Source organism: Leptodactylus fuscus, chromosome 5 (assembly GCF_031893055.1).
Source record: "Leptodactylus fuscus isolate aLepFus1 chromosome 5, aLepFus1.hap2, whole genome shotgun sequence".
NCBI lineage: Eukaryota > Metazoa > Chordata > Amphibia > Anura > Leptodactylidae > Leptodactylus > Leptodactylus fuscus.
The window spans coordinates 43,283,256-43,303,448 of NC_134269.1; the positions used below are offsets into that span (position 1 = coordinate 43,283,256).

A 20,193-nucleotide genomic window follows, 5' to 3' on the forward strand; every position below is an offset into this window, starting at 1 on the left:
AGCACTCAAACAGCCCCACACACAAATCCGTAACAAAGCCAGATGCAGCAGATTACAACCGCACTAGGCGTGCATAAAATCTCGAAGTCAGGACCAGTTCCAATTCCACAAACAGTGTAGGTGAAATGAAAGAAATCCGCGCTTACCGACTGGAATCTTGTCAATAACCTTTAATAAAACCTTCCACACACACAACGCGTTTCGAAACCTATGGCCGGTTTCTTCATCAGGTGTACACCTGATGAAGAAACCGGCCATAGGTTTCGAAACGCGTTGTGTGTGTGGAAGGTTTTATTAAAGGTTATTGACAAGATTCCAGTCGGTAAGCGCGGATTTCTTTCATTTCACCTACACTGTTTGTGGAATTGGAACTGGTCCTGACTTCGACATTTTATCTACGGGGAAGCCCCTGGCATTTCCATAGATATAAATTACATGCTGCAATTTCCGAAACTGCGGCGGTTTTGGAAATAGTGTGTCCACGCTGCGGTTTCACCACAAAGTGGGCATGGGATTCGTATTAATCCCATCCACTTTGCATTTACTGTAAAACGCCGCGACTTTTCCCGAGCGTTTCCGGCCCGTGGGGCCCCGGCCTAAGACAATGGGTTTTGTAAACTTGGCAATTGCTTAAGGCTAAGGCCCTGTGGACTATTGTAATGCATCACGCTTTTTTCTGCAGCATTTTTTATTGCGTCTTCTTCCCCTTATAAATTTATAGGGAAATTGCTGCGTTTTTTTCTGCAGCGTATTTTTTTCTGCAGTGTGTGGATGGGATTAGCTAGGATCATTCACTTTGCTGTTACTGTAAATGCAGCGTATTTTTTCTGTTATGTTACCCATCAGGAAATTGCAGCATTTTTGGCAATGCCAGGTCTTAAAGGAGTTATCAGACTTCTAGTTTTGATAACCTATCCTCACTGAAGCCTATGGGACAGTACTGCAGTACCTATACTACAGTTTGTACGTCGTGTGCAGCTCCCAGAATGTCAACAATACCAGGGTCCGCACTGTCTCGAAACAGGTGATCTGCAGGGGTCCTGGGTGTTGGAGCCATGCAGATTTAATATTGAAGGCCTATCCTAAGTATAGCCCAGAAAGCAGATAACCCCTTTAAGATAAAATGTAGGAACCTAAGGGTATATTCAAATGACCATTGTAAAATAAATAAATAACAAAAAATACATGAAACGATCCAATTTTCTTAGTAGTTTAGCATCTGTGTCATATTTTGCATCCAATGCACGGCTGTCTGACCATGTTACTATCTGTCTGTATTCTGTCTCTAACAGACTGTTTTTTTTTCCACATAACTGGGAATTTGTGATGAATGTGTCCAATGAGAATCTTTCAGATCCCTAAGAAATTATTACAATGGAAAACTCCATTTATTAGCAGTTTGTCTGCATGGTAGAAGGGTCGGGACAAACCCAATTTCCCCAGATTACACAAATCACAATATTTTCCAAAGCACCAGAACCATTTTGGGTCCAGTTTTATCTTTGCACGTGTCAGATAACGTGCCAGTCTAAGGCTACGTCCGTAGTCGGAGTCTGTATCTCTGGTTCAGGATCTGTCAAAAATTCCAGTTGAAAAGTCCCTACAAACCAAACTTTTCATCCCACTATATCTGTTTAAAAATAACGCGCACCCAACAGACCTAATTATACTCAATGGGATCCTTCGGGATTAGACTGACCATCTTTCTATTCCTCTGGACCTGTAACAGATCTGAAGATTGAAGATGTCACAGATGTCAATGCACCCTAAGGGTCCATTCATAAATGCTGAGGAATATGGTGTGGAATTTCAGTACTGAAAAAAAGCTAGCAGAAAAAGGAATCCATTGAAGTCAATGGGAGGCTTTTTTTTCTGCGCTGAAATTCCACACCAAACTCCTCACCATTTTCCTCCGTGTGAATGGACCCGAGGTGTACTCACATTTTCTAAGTCGATTAGCATGCACCTCTGATCCAAGCCCGTTGTCTGTTTTCTTCACCCTGCAAGGACTACAATGGGTGACCAGATAATACAAGGTCCTAGAGCAGCAGTAGGGAACCTTCGGCTCTCCAGCTGCTGTGAAACGACAACTCCCAACATACTCCATTCACTTCCATGGGAGTTCCAAGAAAAACAGAGCAAGTATGCATGCTGGGAGTTGTAGTTTTGCAACAGCTGGAGAGCCGTACATTCCCTATCCCTGTCCTAGAGGGTAGGTGTTCTATACAACTCTCCACCCAACCATTAATATATTATACAGTAGATTAGCTTCATGATAAGGGTCAAGAAATAGAAATGTTTTCGGCTACTTTTCAGGACTTCCTTCCCTACAATCCTACTCGCAGGATCTGGCCAGGAAGGCAGCAGGAGGTTAACTGTAGTGTGCAGTGACGGATGCAATGATCCTGTTGTGGGTGAGTCACGCCGGAGTGTGACATAGCACAGAGGAATGCAGCTTTCATATCTAGGCATGTAAGGAACCAGAATCCACGTGGGCAATGGGAGCGTCCTGACAGTTTCAGGATCTAAGGAGAACCCACTCAAGGGTGGCATATGGAAAACAAGAAACCACGTAATGTCAGAGATATGACAGAATAATGCCATGCTAGGAGTGGGCTATAATACTAGGTTCAGTAGTGAAACCTGACACATTCATCACCCAGGGAAAGTGACACATTGTGCATGTACAGACCTTCAGACCATGTCAAATAGACACCCCCTGTCTGAAAACTCACATTTATTTGCCTTAAAGAGGTTTTCCAGCCCAAAATGGATTTTTCATGCCGTGAAAGCGGGAAATGAATCCTCAAACACTGTCTAGACTACTATGGTAGTACGAGGTACTATGTTATAGAAAGAACTGGTCATCTCCATTAAGCCAGTTGCACACGACCGTGTGGTATCCAGCTGCCTTGAATGAATGGCACGGGCGACACACAAGGGACACACAGATGTCACCCGTGTGCCACCTGTTCACCCGCACACGGGACCGTGTAATTCATAGTTATGCGTACAGGCCCATAGAAATTAATGGGTCAGTGTGTTATCCAGGAAAAACGTGGATAGCACACTGACCATTAATACGGTCGTGTGCAAGGGGGCTTAGGCCGAGTTTATAGATTTTTCCCAAACCTAAAGGGGATTTCTCATGTGGGCATTTTTGTCTATATCCACAAGATATCCCATAAATACATATTCCACTTTAGAACCTATATCTGTCTAAGCAACAGAGGTTCCTTGACCTCATTTCACAGATGTAATGGAGGGAGAGATGAATGCGCATGTGCAGGTCTTTCCATTCACTTGTATGGATGTTCTGAATATAGTCAAGGCTGCCGCTCACATATAGCCATGTTAGATGGGAGTACCCTTTTAACTTACAACAAAATCTGAAAACTTCATTGCTCAGTTTGGTGTGGACGGAGCCTTGGATTTCTGTTAATGCATTGTAAAGAATGTACGGTAATCCGTGATGAAAATCCACAGCATTTCCATGGCACACAGGTCGTGGACCCTTAACTTTCAGCACTCCTCTAATCTGCAACTCCTAGCAAAGAACAGCAAAGTATGCATGCTGGGAGTTTTAGTTTGACAACAGCTAGATTGCTGAAGGATGCCTACCCCTGTACCCCTGATATAGGGCCTGCTGCAGAAAGGGAAATGCAAAGCATGCCTAGAATCCATGCAAATATTTCACACTTTGCCAAATTGAGTTTTTTTTTAAATCCTATTCCCCTCCATTCTACAAGTTCTTTGTTCCAGAATTTTAGTTGTGAAACCAGCAATTAAATTTTGCAACAAACAGTCTGTGTGTGAATTCAGCCTAATAGGCAATACATATTGGGACAGTAGCATAAGCTCAATAATGTGAAGCTTCCCATTCCTGATTCATTTTCATGTTTAGCATTAGTCTCGACATTGCAAATTTAAGGGGCGTTCCAAGAGGAGGAGCCCTAAAATAACAAACACTGTATACTCACCTCTCCTTCTGGCCAGGGATCCAGTGGAGAGTTTATTCCCAGTCTCCTTACCCTTGGCTTACACAAGGGTGATGCAGCCAACCAGTAGATGAGCAGTGATCCTCTATTTATAACCACCATTGATAGACCAACAAAAACCAGAGACTTGAATGGAGGCTCACATGGATCCCTGGTCAAAAGGAGAGGCGAACATACAAATTTTATTATTTTAAGCTACTGAGTGTGGGGAAGGAATTAGAACACCCGTTTAAGCCAGAATACTGAGACTTTGCAAATTTCCCAAAAGTAGATAGATAGATAGATAGATAGATAGATAGATAGATAGAAGGTAATGACACAAATGTATAGCGACATGTAGCTGTTGTATGTCTCCTCTACCCCTCCCCCATTTACTGGAGCTTCTGCAAATGACTAGGTTACCCTGTATCCCAGGTAACATTACGCCCCAGGTGCTCATAAATTCTGTCTAGTTCAGGGACATATTGTGTCCTCTTTTGACTGAGTTTCCCTTGAGATATTATTACCCATTAGGAAGCAATGATCAAGACTTGAAGACTGTGAACATTTCCAGCCTTGGCCTTCTATATGAAAAGATGATGGTCCTGCAACAGAATTGTCTAAGTTGTATATAAATGGCACAAATACTTTGCTCACATTACACAATGTAATGCAGATAAGATTCCCAAAGTCCCCGACCTCCTCCAATATCTTCAAGTCACGTAATGTCCAGCTTAAACTTTTGTGCCGATTCATTTAATATACAATGGGGGGGTTTCATCAAGACTTGTATTGTATGTATGATCCCTGCACCGCTGAAGGATAAGCCTGATTTAAGACAAAGCACAGGCTTCGGCCTAAATAAGATGGACCCTCTGACAAGATGTGGGCCTATCCAAAAACCTACACCATCTTGTAACTGGCACAGACTTCAGACATTATTTATATCGGTATACGGTCATAAATGACAATGAATCTGGCGGGTGGATGGGCCGCCGCACACCCTCAACACAATCCGTTCTGGGCATTGTAAAAAAAACAGGTAGTTTTGTCACAAGTGGCGTTTAAAAACTAGCAAACTTGAGGTTTGAGACTTTTTGACACCACAAAACTGGTGTAAATAATAAGTCTGTCCCATTGTCGTTGCAGTAGTCAGGCTGAGTTTTACTGATACAGAGCTCCAAAACCCCAGCATAGACATGGACTTAAAATTGATTTCAATCCAAATAAAGTACATACAGTATACGGTCAGGCCTGATTCACATCTGCGTTCGGTATTCCATTCGGGGAGTTTGCTTACTTCATGAACTACTTTTCTCTCTGCATGACTCATGCGGACACCACACGGACCCCATTATAGTCTATGAGGTCCATGTGCTTTCATTGCTCACTGCTTTTTAAGGCGTTTGGTATTCCGTTCAGGGGACCCCATGCGGCCCCACCGAACACAGATGTGGACCAGACTCCCCCTGGATTTGACAGTATATTGGGAAAACAAGAGCTCTGAATTCTATAAATGGTATGAGAAATAATATAACAATAAAATTCAATGGCAGACTTCATTGCAAATTCCACAATGAACCCCTGTAAAATGTGCATATAATATACATGTACTTAGTCATAGATTTAGCTGCAGATTCCACCCTACAGGGGTGAAATCCACAGGGGAAATTCAGTAGAGAAAGTAAAGAGTGCGCCATCTTCTGGTCAGTAATGAGAAAATGTCTTTGCCGCCCTCAGCAACCAATCGCAGCACAGTGTTCATTTTTCAACAGCAGAATAATATATGAAAGCTGTGCTGTGATTGGTTGCTATTGCTTTGATTTTACACATTTGTGCAAATCTGTCCCAATACTGAGATCTGAAGTCTGCTGAAAAACATTGGAACCGTAAAAAAAAAATAAGCCACTGAAGGACCTAGTAAGAAAAATGTATTTTTTTTCTTAAAACCAGAAACAACTTTTCATATCATTTCATTAGATACATGTGACACTGAGCATTATATAATTCCACATTATACGTTGCCATCACAGTCAGCATGACACCTGCTGCAATGTCCATGATCATTTACACCATAAATGACTTCCTCAATTTTACATATTCCAGCACAGGGGGGGAAAAAATACATATAAATTGTGATTTAAGAAATGGCAGCAGACGGGGAGACATCTCTGATGGACTCTGAACTGAACTGTGCACGTTCTAACCATGGACAGTAGTCATAGTCATCTGATATCATCTGCAGGGTCAGTGCGGAGACTCAGACCCTGCCACAGAGCACAGTAAGGCTTAACTTCTATCCTAATCCCATTCATACATCATTAAGAGGTCTTTCTGTCGGCTTCAGCCAAAGCATCCTTTAACTTCTTGGTCATACTGGGGATGAGGTTCATGTGGTCTTCTGCACACTTCATCACACAGTTTTCCAGCTGAGCTCTTGCTGCTGATTCTTTGCTTCCAGAATCTAGGGAATCCTTTGCCACGTCATTGCAGTGCATTGTACAGCGGCCCAGGCGATCCTACAAAGGGTGAGAAAAAGAGGAACTTAGAATACCAGTATTAAGAAGACTTCTGAATGCTGCTTTTTATGTGAATGGAGAACCTCCTCCATTCACATACAAAGCTGCATTCAGAAATCTGTAACTACAGTATCCTAAAAACCAGTCCTAAGGAGGAGCCAGGTACAAATCCCAGCACAATCTGAAGCACCAGTCATAGTCAGAGGTATCCGTAAAGACAGCTTTACCTATCTTAAAGGAGCTTGCAAAGAGTTTAGAACGGAGGGTTTAGGGCACCAGGATCTATCAGATGTCCGAAGAGGCCGTAGTACTCTGACAACCAAGCTTAGTGCCGTAGATTGTATAGTGGCTGTGCTTGGTATTGCAGCTCAGCCCCACTCACAATGGGGGTGTTTACTCTTTCGCCGCTGTCCACCCGCCAAAATTGCAGGAAAAACAGCTTTGGAACGGCTTGCATACGATCAGTTTAATAGCCCATTCATTTCAATAGATTTTTAAAGCAAACCGGCGGTGTGCCGCACCTCCCATGAGGCGACCTGAAGCGACCACTTCGGGCGGCGCTGTGCCAGGGCCCCAGGGAGGGTGGCATTTTTGCTGACCTAAGCCAGTCCAGGGCAAGCTGTCCTGGACTGGCTTAGGGTCACCATCACTGAGTGGTGGATTCGGGAGGCCACTGGAGCAGCGCTGGTCCAGCGGCCGCCCCTGACGCTCAGGTAGAGAGCAGGTCTTCTCCATGCCTGTTCACTGCCTGTTAAGACGCTCGCTCTGCTAGGCCCCGCCCCCTCCGCTCGGCCCGTCCCGCCCCCTCCTGGGGGGGCGGCGGCTTTCTGACGTCTGCTTCAGGCATCAGAAACAAATGGTTCACCCCTGTGTGAAACCACTTTTTTTTTATACGGGCACAAAGTCCTGCATGTCCGATTTTGTGTCCGTAAAAAAAAAAAAAAAAAAAAAAAAAAAAAAAAAAAAGCGGTTTCATGGTGGAGAGGCCGCATACAGACACCGCCGGTTTGCTTTAAAAACCGATTGAAATTAATGTTTTTTTTAACTGACCGTATGCAAGCCGTTCTGAAGCTGTTTGTCCTGCAATTTTGGCGGAATCACGGCATCTGTCAGGGTGATTTGGAACATTAAAGCTCTTGTCTATAAGGACCTGTGGGTGGTTTAGTGTCCCAAATCGATCCCACAGGTTCCCTTTAAAAGGGTCTGACATCTAAACCCCAAACAGATCTGCTGAAGCATCACCTGAAGCCACATACTACAGTGTACAGAGCTCCATACATTGTATGGAGCTTCCGGTCTGTAAAAGAAGTGTAAAGCAGTAGCCCAGCTCCTATTTTCTTCAATAGACAGCGTGGCTGTTTCCGGCCATATACTTAGTTTATGGCTTCTGGCAGCTGCAGGAACTGATCGGTTCAGATATTGGACTGATCTGGTACTGATGACCTATCAAACATCAAAAGTGTTCATATCCTGGGCAACCCCAAACAGGCCATGTGACAGAATAATGTGACATGACAGCTATTAAGAGGAAGGGACACTTTTATATCCACTGTAACTGGCCGCCTCCCCTTCACTGAATTTGTGGGGGGTCATCAGCTCCCATGACATGCCTGTATGGCTCAGTTTGGCTCCCTCCCTTCTCAAAACTGGAGAATCTCCCTGGGACCCCTGACCTTCCCAAACCTTTAGCACAGGCCTACACTATCCTGCAGTCTGCAGGTCATTGTCCATATTACAGGGCTCTCATTGGGTAGCAACAAGACATTCTTGAGCTGATGGGTGAGGATTGGAGAGAGGTCGAGCTATCCTTTTTTGACACTGTGTTGAGCGCTAGGGACTATTTAACCCTGTCCCGCTTCCTCCACCGCATTTATTATACCCCAGTCAGAATGCTACATAGAATGGTTTCCATTGTGAGGTTGAACTGGGTATCTTACTACTCTGTGCGGTCTTACCCTAAGGTTTCTCTCTTTTGGTCGGCAGTTCTATCTTTTCTCCAAGATACTTTCGTTTCCCCCAGATACTGACTTGCCAGGTTTGTCTCCTAGGTATACTGAATATCATAGATGGCTACTATGAGAAAATGTTCTTTCACTTCACTCTCTTCTGCACTAGAAAAATTGTCATTATGGCGTTGAAATCTCCAGACTTTCCATCTCTTGAGCATTAACTTCAACTTATTAAGAAATATGTTCTACTTATTCAGTTGTTATACCCGAGTAAGAAATGTCCCTTTAAGTTTTCTAAAATATGGTCAAGATGGCTGGAGATGTCTTGAGACCGCTGCTTGATTGGATATTCCTATAGGTGGGCGATCGGAGGATGTTCGGATCAGGATGTTGTGAATAATGTGTGACTGGATGTTATTATTATTATTATTGGGGTTTTGCTATGATACTACAGTGGCGGCTTGTCACCTCTTCATACACCATTGCATCTACCTGTTCTTTTATTTTTGGAATTGTGTACAACATCAGCATTTTCATAGGTTTCCTCCAGTTACTCTGATTTTCTCCCAAACTCCAAGACGTACTAATAAGGAATTTAGATTGTGAGCCCTATATGGGACAGTGTGGACAATCTCTGAAAATGGCTGCGGAATATGATGGCGCTATATAAGTAAACAAAATAAATAAAAATAAATCATGGAAATTCCCTTTAACATGTGGGGAGAAGAAGCTGTCTATAAGCCCCTTTGAAGTGTTGCTCAGAGGGACCATGAACACATCTTACAATAGAGATCTGCTGCCCTCTGCTGGTTTATACAGAAATACTAGAAAAGACTTTAAAGATGAGCAACTGACATGTCCTGTTATTTCTACAAGAAATGTTATGGGTCAATTGACAATCACAATATTCGCTTTTCATTCAGTCAGTAAAACATTTCTAGGAGGAATAAGAGAGGAACGGCACATTGTATAGTTATGGCTAAAGATGCTCCAGAATTGTCATTCCATGGTGAATAGAATTATTTAATTAAAGAGGATCTTTGATGTCCTCATGAAAATGGGGTTTTATATAACGCCAGATTGCTGACAGTGGGCTGACTTCAGCGTACCTTCGACTTTCCTGGTATGTGCCCCGGTGGTAGAGATATCAGTGCTGTTAGTTTCGTCACTGATATCTCCCCACTGTCAGAAGGGCGTTCCTCACAGCTCAGCATCATCAATGGACTGTAAGGAACGCTGCCCCCCCCCCAACCCCCTCTGACAGTACAAAACTATATTAGAGTACTGCCAAAGCGGGCATTCCTTATAGCGATGACGATGAGCTATGAGGAACGCCCTTCTGACAGTGTGGAGACATTTGTGCCGAAACTAACAGCTTTGATATCTCTATCACCGGAGCACATACCAGGAAGGCCGACAGTGCGCTGTATCCAGCACAATGTCGGCTTTTTAGCAATATATAAAACCGCACTTTAATGAGGACATGAAAGATCCTCTTTAAAGGGGTTATTTGGGTTTAAATTGGTCATTTAACAGGATTCCGCAACAAAATCAACTTACTAATACACATCATGTTAAAATTCTTGGCCATTTACCGTATTTCCATTCAGGTCACGCAACCACATCTATGACATTTCGTTTTCAAACTCTCTGTAAGCATTTAGGCCTCCAAACCAAACATCAGAAGACTATATGACCTGTTGGAAGACAAGTGTATCTACAACCCCCACCCCCTTGCCTTTTCCAATGCATTGGGACGGAGCTCAGATAGGTACTATATGTCTACTCCCCCTCATCTATCACTGCAGCGCCCACACTGATGTTATACAGGCAGTGTATACAGATGTGGTCACATGACCTGAATGGAAGGCAAAAAAATGTAGACAAATTTTATCATGATGTATATTACAAAGTTGTACATATTGAGGAATCCTAGTATATGACCTACATTTTAATAAACCGGATAACCCCTTTAAGCAATAGAGGTGACCAGTCCTCTTTAAGGAGTATTGGATTATCTCAATGACTTACCTGAAATCTCTCCAGCTCACTGGTCACCAGACTTTGTGCTTGTGCGAGAGGGGCATGGCAGCGTTCTATGCAGTTGTGCACCTGCTGCATGGAGGCCTTGTCATTATCACAGCACTCGGCGCTACACCCAAACATCTTTTTCTGCAAGAAGAATAAAAATGAAATAAAATTAAGTTCATAAACATGGCAAATGCACAAGCAACGCACAATACACTGTAACCAATATAAATACTACAATAAGCCCATAAGTCTGAGCAAGCTTAATGGGAAACTAGATCTGGAATTACCAAGGAGCGACAAGTCTATTGCTTTACATGCAGTATATGGCTGATAGTATGTAGACACCTGACCATGTCACCTGTCAGTTTAATCTATGTCCCACTCCTATACCCTGTGCATTAACAAGGAGTTAGGGCTGCACCGGCATCTATAACAGTCCGCATTCTTTTGTGGTGGCTTTCCACAAGATTTTGTCTGTTGGGGTCTGTGCCCTTTGGGGTCCGGGACTAATAGATAAGAAAGTTAAGCTTACAGTTAGTATTCCTATTAGTCCTGAGTGTGATTGATAGGGTCAAGGTGAGGCCTCTACAATGCTGGCCATGGCACTCCCAGGAAGAAAGACCCAGCATCACTGTTCTCAGGTTCACTGGTCAGATTTCCATCAATCAGGCATACACAGTATATTATATGGATGTGCTGCAGACATATATCACAAGACATAGTTTTAATATCTCATAAGATGATAATAAGACAACTAGGGTCCAGCAGATGAATGCACAAGTCACTGCAAACATTAACCAGACAGTCAATAATAGGACAGGACATTCTTTACTTTTTGGCAGGCAGAGCAGCGTTCACTAGGGTGATGACCTAGTCCTAACCATCATGGGAGATTACAACAGCACCCCCGTGACTACATTACAATAGTTTTCAAAGTACAGTAAGATAAGATCTGCAGTACTCTGCCACCCTGTGGCCAGACTAGTAAACTGCATTGTGATCAAAAGAAACCTATTAAGTCATTAAATGGTACAATATGTACAACGCTTTATTTTTGTCAGGGAAAAAGGAATATAAAAAAATAGATGTGAAATTGTATTTCAGAACAGTACTGACTACTGTTCTCGTGTTTATTTTGTTTTTGAATAACCCATTTGTCTGTTTAAGAGCACAACCCATACATGTAATAGGTCCTGGTTTTTTTTTTTTAATGTAGATTGTGAGCCCCACATAGAGCTCACAATATACATTTTTCCCTATCATTATGTCTTTTTTGGAATATGGGATGGAAATCCATGCAAACACGGGGAGAACATACAAACTCCTTACAGATGGTTTTATGCCCTTGGCGGGATTTGAACACCACGACTCCAGCACTGCAAGGCTGCAGTGCTAACCACTGAGCCACCGTGTGGCCCCAGGTCCTGGGTTTTAAACCTGCACTACTGGAAATGTACAGAATGGGTTTAAAGCTCCCACAATCTAGTAGGAACAGATAAGGTGCTGATCGAGACTAAAAGATGAGGCACCTGATGATCACAAGACTGTCTGGACCCCCCTTACCATGGCAGTGTTGCTGATTTTTGGCAGATCAGTTCTGCCAGTGACTAAGATTATCTGTGCTGGGATATGTTTTGCACCAAAGTCATCAAACATCACACAACTGTTTTATACATTTGGAGCATGTAGCAGTCTAACACTTCTTCCCTGAGATGTTACTCCACTTTCTACACCGCCCACCGCCCCATAAATTTATTCTAACTCACTCCAGTTTTAGGACCAGTTCCCAGCTGTAGTAGATTTCCATTCTGTTGGAGGGACTTTCGACAGGTCTATGATGAGGATGTATCCTCTATATAAAACTCTTGCTCCCCGCGCCAGTCAGGCCGTTTATTATAACTGGTGTACGATGCGCCAGTCTTAATAAATTTAGCCTTTATGTGAAATTGCTGAGAAGTGTTCGGTCACTTAAAACCTAATACTCTGACTGTAGCTACTGTGACATCTACATCAGAGTGTCCATTCAGAGAGTCAGTGTAGAGTCTGTCTAAAGTCACAGATGTAAAAGTCCTGCAAACTTGTCTTTTTTGTCCGCCAAAATGATGAAGAACATAAAAGATACCAATGGACCCCATTATAGTTAATGGAGTCCCTTGGGATGCTACAACGCGAGTGTGAAAGGACAGACAGTGATCCTGAGTATAATTACACTACTGTCACTTACTGACGTCCGAGTGTGCCATCCAAGGGGGCATCAGATGGTCCAGTCTCTTTGGAAACAAAATAGAGTAAATAGATCCTATTCTGCTCCGTGTCCTTGTAGCAGAACATAAGGTAAAGGCATCAAAGAATGCACTTGGGTATCAATCTGGGTGTTATTCGAGTGCAGTTTGCTGCAGAATTGGCCCGAAATCAGGGTACACGGGTCTTGAGCTTCTTTCACACTACTGTTGTTACAATCAGTCACAGAATGGGAACAGTGGACTGTTAAACTAACAGAATGACAACTAAGTCAGTAAAGCTCAGAGTTACCAGTGAATTCAGTGATGACTGATGTATATGGAGGTGCTCAATTTGCACCCATCATTCTGACAGTTTTAGTCCACATTCACATCAGTGTCAGAGCCTCTGGCACAGTCTATCAGAAATCTCAGAGGAAAATGTCCTGCAAATCCAACTTTTTGTCCATTGATTTCTGAAATAATTACTAACAGCTGATGGACCCTATTATAATTATGTCCATCATGACTGTTTTTCTGGTTGTATGACGGATCAGAACAACGGTAGTGTAAAAAAGCCTTAGCGATGTTACAAGCTCCAATATTAGTAAACTTGTTAGCAACTTCAGTAATGTTATACGACTAATATAAACCATCAGGGTGGTCGGGGCAATTTCTAGGAACCGTTGTCAAGAGTAGTAAGTAAGCCGCAACACAAATACAGTACATGGAGGGGGTCAATGACTTTAATGAGTCCAATTAACACTTCTATGATGAACACATCCCATGGCAAGCAATCCCTTTAAGTGAGCAATCCCTTTAACAATGACTGATAATGGAGCCTGTTCTATCAGAAGCTTCCTGTATTGCTGTGTATGATGTGGATAGCTGACAGGCTCACACACAGGCCTCACCTGCATTTTCCTTATATTCTCCCTCTCCAGGCTCTTCACCATTGTGTCCACTGCATTTTGCAGCCGGTTCTGATATTCCTCAGCCATTTCTATGTAGCAGCATGCACCAGCATGGGATTCAAGGGCATTAAACCTAAGCTTCCGCCCTTACTACGTCACGTCCTGTATCCTAGGACGCCTCGGCAGAACTATCCGCCATATTTGTTTCAGGCAGTAAAGGGCAATCGTAAAGTGTATAACTGTAACGGTAATAAAGATGGCGGGTAATATCATAGCTGTGTATCAGGTTATATAACTGTATAGCACAGGAATCTATGTTAGATTCAAGCTTTTTACAGGTTGGGCATGCACGCCCAAAGCAAAGATGGCCGACCGGCTTAGTGGTCTCCGCCTTTTCCGCTTCCTGTTACGTATACAGTGTGCGTCCTTTGTACGTCGTTGCTGGCTTCCTGGCGGCTAGAGCTGTTGTGTGGTACGAGCCGGCGCTACACGAGGAAGGAAAATGAGCAAAGCACACCCGCCCGAGCTAAAGAAGTAAGACACCCGGGGAAGGGCGGCGGGTCTCAGGACTAGTCCAGGCCATGTGGTAATAGTATATTGCAGGATGTGGCCTGTGACGGCAGCGGCGCCTCTCCGGCACATGCTGTACAATGGGATAGAGGTAGCCATGCTACAGGACGTAGAGGCCAATCAGATTGCAGCTTTCATTTTATGCTGCATGTATGACAGATCAGAGCTGGATTGTGATTGGCTACTAATTTTCTGTTAATTTTAATGTATCTCCCTCGTGTGCAACACGTGATTTGTCCTTGTGGAAATACCTGAGGTGGAGGGATATGGAGGAGTGGATGGCTTTACTAGGCTGTCAACTTTCTAGCGGTATATAGAACCGCATATGCCTGAGGACATGAAAGGCCCACTTTAGAAAGTTGCAATTTTTGCAAAATACGGAAAAAAAAAATGCAACTCTTTAGATAAGTACTATCCACCTCGGCCTATAGGCCAACTACCACAAAAAGACAGAATAATCTCTCAAAAAATATATAAATTTATTGAAAATTACATAAAAATTAACAATATATTCAGAAGCAATGGTGCAACCAGCAATAGATGCAATGAACATACATACTAGTAGGTTTCCATGGTATACTCAATAAATAGTCAATGCAATGCTCCATGATATAACATTTTAAGAAAGTGAATGTCACTGGCTATATAAGAATAAATATAAGAACTTGGAATTACCAAAAGCATACTAGGTTACAAGGCCAATGATTTAACACTTAGTGTTGTAAGAGCAACATTGCAGACATGAGAAGATAGCATATGAACTACTAGGACATTACCTTTATGTATTTCATGCACCGATACGCGCCCCGACGCGCGTTTCACCACACAAGTGGCTTCGTCAGGGGGAGATAGCTATCTCCCCCTGACGAAGCCACTTGTGTGGTGAAACGCGCGTCGGGGCGCGTATCGGTGCATGAAATACATAAAGGTAATGTCCTAGTAGTTCATATGCTATCTTCTCATGTCTGCAATGTTGCTCTTACAACACTAAGTGTTAAATCATTGGCCTTGTAACCTAGTATGCTTTTGGTAATTCCAAGTTCTTATATTTATTCTTATATAGCCAGTGACATTCACTTTCTTAAAATGTTATATCATGGAGCATTGCATTGACTATTTATTGAGTATACCATGGAAACCTACTAGTATGTATGTTCATTGCATCTATTGCTGGTTGCACCATTGCTTCTGAATATATTGTTAATTTTTATGTAATTTTCAATAAATTTATATATTTTTTGAGAGATTATTCTGTCTTTTTGTGGTAGTTGGCCTATAGGCCGAGGTGGATAGTTCTTATAAATACTACCTAGATTTGCCCTATATTTTTTGTCTGACAGTCTTTAGATAAGTATTTTGGTCCACTGAGGAGAACGTTCCATGTCCTTCTGCACATGCAGTTTTTTATACCGCTATAAGGCAGACAGTGCTCTGATAGCGGTGCTCTTAGTTTTGGTACCTGTCTCTGCCCACCATCAGAAAGGCGTTCCTGACAGTCTAGCTAGGCTCTGAGGAACACCCCTCCTAACAGTTCTCATCCATAGGCTAGTACTGGGGGGCGTTCCTCACAGACGAGCGTCATCGTTGGGCGGTAAGGATGCCCCATCTAACAGTACAGAGCTATGGACAAGTAGTGTCAGGAGGGGCGTTTGTCACAGCCCGGCTAGACTGTCAGGAACGCCTTCCTAGCGGGCAGAGATCGGTGCCGAAATTAACTGCACCAATATCTCCAGCCCAGGGGCACATAATGGGAAAACTGACAGTGCAGTATGTTAAACCACATGTGTCTGAGGACATGGAAGGTGCTTTTTAAATTAAGATGGCTGGGATTTTTTCATGCCATGATAAAGCAATACTCTCCTACCCCAGTCCTCTGTTCTGTTCCATGCCCCCACTGTCTCAGGGCACTGCAGTTACCAACCACCGATCTCAGTAGTCACATGTTGAGTATTGGTAGCGTCACTGCTTCTACATCATGATACCCAACATGTGACTGCAGATTCCAGAGATTGGTCACAGCAGTCTCCTGAGCCGCTTCATTTCCAGTATAGAACGGAATGGGGAACCCAACGCTAGAAATGAGGATTAGGGGGAGGTCACATTTTCTATTTGAGCACAACCTCAGCCCACTCCTGGGTTTTCCTGGTAAACCCCTTTAAATATGTATAGTGGTAGATTATGGTAAAAAAGAAGCGTAACTAAATTTTCACACACATTTTCATTTTCAGGCAGTATTTCTGTCATTAATATTTTTTTGATATACTTGGATACTTCCTGCAAAATCCTGCATTTTTCACTCTTTCCCATGCTTTTGTATTGAGAGCTGTTTCCACCTCCCCTGAATATTATTGTGTATGGAATACAGGGCTGGGTAACATGTAGAGAAAAATAGGAGGGGGGGGGTCACTCCAAACAGTTCCATCTCTGACATTAGAAAACGTACAGACTTGCTTTTGGTGCCATGGGCTAGAGACAAAAATATCACCACTGTAACGTCCTCCTCTACACATATTAGTGTATGTAAATTCTATTTCTCATGTACTAATTATGAATTATTGTCTTTTAGGTTCATGGACAAGAAGCTGTCTTGTAAGTATCTTGATTGTATCTTAGAAAGAATATAAAACATAGATGCCACTAGGGTGTTGCACTTGATGTACGTATATCTTTATATAGCCATACTATGTAACTAGAGTAGGGTTGAACCGATCTTGAGATTTCAGGATTGTTTTTAAAATCCAATTTCCAATCATTTTCCAATTGATTCCGATCCCAATGCAAGTCGATGGGATTTTTTTTTTTTTTAATAATCGGAGATCGGATTTTAAAAACTATCCTATTCACTACACAGCATGGAGTCTAAAAATTGAACCCTTTAATTGTTAGACTACATGCTGTGTAGTGATTTAAAAAAATCCTCTGGCTACTTAGTCCCCCCTGGTGTCCACTTACCTGCACAGATCGCTGGATTTTAAAAACGTGATGTCTCCCCTCCGAGTACCCGCCCACACTCTCCTAAGCCACAAGCCCCGCCTTCTTGCTAGGTCTGTAACACTAACCTGGGAGGCGAGGGCAGTGAGGTGAGAAGAGGAGCGAGAACAGCGAACTGTGCAGTTAAGTGTTAGCTAGTCTCCTATTAGAATGAATGGACGCAGCCAGTGCGCAGGGGGTTAAGCTGCCGGACGCCGGCACAAGCTGTGTGCCGGCTGCATCCATTCATTCCTATGGGACCTAGCTAATATTGTTAGCTTTTCACACAATGCTTGGCCAGTAGCAAAACATTGTGGGAAATAACCTCCGACCTCGATCCAGCCTAAAAAGATCGGGATCGGAATCCCGAGCACTCAACCCTAAACTAGAGGTGGCAATGTAGATATGGTGGTAGTCTCAGTTACCAGATGATTTGTGGGTTGTATTCTTTACATTACTTCCACCTTGTGTCTCTTATTATATAGTTCTGTTGATCTCCAAGTATTGTGCAAACAGCTATATCTTGTCTGTCTCTTACACAGTGAAACTGAATGGCGGCAGACACGTACAAGGGATCCTGAGAGGATTCGACCCATTCATGAACCTGGTAGTAGATGAGTGCACAGAGGTGTCAGGTACTGGACATCAGAACAACATTGGCATGGTGGTAAGTGTGACATCGATGGGATGATACAAGAGGATTTTTACCTGTACAATTTTGTTACTGCCTCTTGGGCCTTATGTATTCAGCAAAACCATATCTATGGAGACACATAATCCATCATTGTCACACCTTTATGGTCTCAATGTAGCACTCTACTTCATTTATCATTTATATTGCATATTTAGAACACTGTCCCAGAAAACATGGCACTTGTTTGTGTGCAGAATCCAAAACATGCCTCCATATGATGTATACAGAAGTGCAGCAAAGTGCAAATATTCTTCTGTAGGTGATAATGTGATACATTTCCGTTATATAACAGTGGGAACCCCTAATAACCTGTAGATGGTCCTTAATATAGGAGGCCCCCATTGTTGTAGTGCTGCCTCTAATGTGTATCTTCGATTAATGCTCAACCTTGTCAGAGCCATTCAGAATCTATGAACCCCAGGATGCATGTGTATTGGGGTGTCGGGAAAGATGGCTATATATATATATATATATATAAAAATTTAATTTTTTTTCTAGAATGAGAAGCTTAGACTCATTCATAGAAACAATTCCTCTGCCTGGTGTGATGTATCTTCTGACACACTTGTGATGCCTTCTCCTTTCTTTCTTTGCCAGGTAATAAGAGGGAACAGCATCATTATGTTGGAAGCGTTGGAGCGAGTATAGTACTGTGCTTACAGATGAATACTTGGAAGATCTCAGCCCTACTTATTACATGACCAGAATCCTGAATGAATGACGTGTGTGGAAGACCCTTTATGTATGTGTGTGACTTCTGTTTTTTGTTTTGTATTAAAACTTTCCACTGAGAAGATTTCTGCCTTTTTATTACATTACAAACAGTCTAGTTCACTTTAATGGGGGCTGAGCTGCATTAACTCTGCATGGCCATTTCACACTTCTGGTACGAGAACCCCACCAATGTGCCACTTATCCTCTATCACTGTATTAAAAAACCCACTTTAACGTTTTAGTTCTTTTGAAACTACAAGTCCCAGGATGCTATGGTACAGGAAATGGAAAGTTTCAGCTGGAAAGGTCACAAGGCAGAGAAATGTACAGGTGATCTATCCGCATTTCTGTTTATGGTACTTTGCTTTACATAACACTTCATAGGCTATTCCCCCAATAATGGGGAAGATTTACTTAGAAAGCTATAGCTAGGTTCACACTAGCATTTGGGTTTCTGTTCTTTGGGTCTGCTTGGTAACCTGTAAAAGAGAAACAATATCCACTTAAAGAGGACCTTTCATCACTTAAGACAGATGTGGTTATATATCACTAGAAAGCCAACAATGCGCTGAATTCAGCACACTGTCGGCTTTCATGATCTGTGCCAGTATCGTAGCTCTTCACTGTCAGGCATGCCCTTCTTCACAGCAGCGCCTATAGCACTATACTGTGAGAGCGGGGAGGAACGCCTCCCCAGTACTCATCTATGTGCAAGTACTATGAGGAGATTGGATTTGTTTTAGCCATTACACGATAGGAACAGACCACCAGGGAGGCAGCAGAGTACAATGCCATCATTTGGATATTAATAAATCTAGCCTATCCTTACAGTCACCCCCTCCCCTCTGCACATCATTACCTCACGTAGGGTACCTACTTAAAGGTGTTGTCCCATCTCAAGGATTTTATCTATAGTCCTAGCTTATGTGGATTTAAGGCTTTTCCTAAATACATTTAATCAAAACCGCTTTGTTTGGCCGCTGAGATTATTCACTTCATGGTTTACACTATTTCCATAACCATGGACCTGGGGATGATCTTATCTCTCCACCCAGGACAAGTGACTGGGGAGCAGCTTGTATTTCTGAGCTGTTTATCTCCCAGTTACCAGGTCGGCTAATTGAATTTTGCTGATAAGGACTGAGATAAGGAGTCTGTTGCCTCTGTATGTAAACACAGACCTAGTTTATTGCAAGCTGACTCTTAATCCCAAATTTACATGCTACAGGACTATCATCACCTATCAAATCCAGCTCTGCTACATCAGCTTCATAGTGTGCATATTCCAGTGATACTGTGCTAATTTATTTACAACCATCCCTTCTTACTGAGTGCAAACATGAAGAGATGGCAGAGCTGGCTTTCCCTGGGAGACCGCAAGTGAAACCCCACCCACCAATGTACCAAAAAAACAGGAAGTGATCAGAACACACAGCATGCAGGTTGGTGAACACGCCAGTTGGGAATACCCCTTTAATTTACGCCAGCAAGTTCCTGCTTGATACAAACAACCCTATTTATGAAAATACCTGACCCTTTACATGCCACCAAAATTCTTGTGTTGAGTCTGTAGCTTTGCATCCATTTTTATTTGGTGATGATGCCAAGCTGTCTATAGTGACAAGAGTCAGCTGAT

At 42.8% G+C, this 20,193-nt stretch overlaps 2 protein-coding genes across 2 annotated transcripts; one reads left to right on the forward strand and one right to left on the reverse strand.

Moving 5' to 3' along the window:
• Positions 1–5,952: 5,952 nt before the first annotated feature.
• FAM136A (family with sequence similarity 136 member A) lies at positions 5,953–13,741 on the reverse strand. The gene is made up of 3 exons (XM_075276151.1): positions 13,610–13,741; positions 10,477–10,617; positions 5,953–6,496 (listed from the first exon to the last, which is right to left on the reverse strand). Exons 1-3 carry the CDS (start codon positions 13,694–13,696, stop codon positions 6,299–6,301), a joined length of 426 nt encoding a protein of 141 aa, XP_075132252.1. The 5' UTR covers positions 13,697–13,741; the 3' UTR covers positions 5,953–6,298.
• A 291-nt stretch (positions 13,742–14,032) lies between these two features.
• SNRPG (small nuclear ribonucleoprotein polypeptide G) lies at positions 14,033–18,631 on the forward strand. Its single transcript, XM_075276153.1, has 4 exons — positions 14,033–14,143; positions 16,746–16,768; positions 17,692–17,816; positions 18,441–18,631. The coding sequence occupies exons 1-4, from the start codon at positions 14,112–14,114 to the stop codon at positions 18,489–18,491; spliced, it is 231 nt and encodes a 76-aa protein (XP_075132254.1). The 5' UTR covers positions 14,033–14,111; the 3' UTR covers positions 18,492–18,631.
• Positions 18,632–20,193: the final 1,562 nt, after the last annotated feature.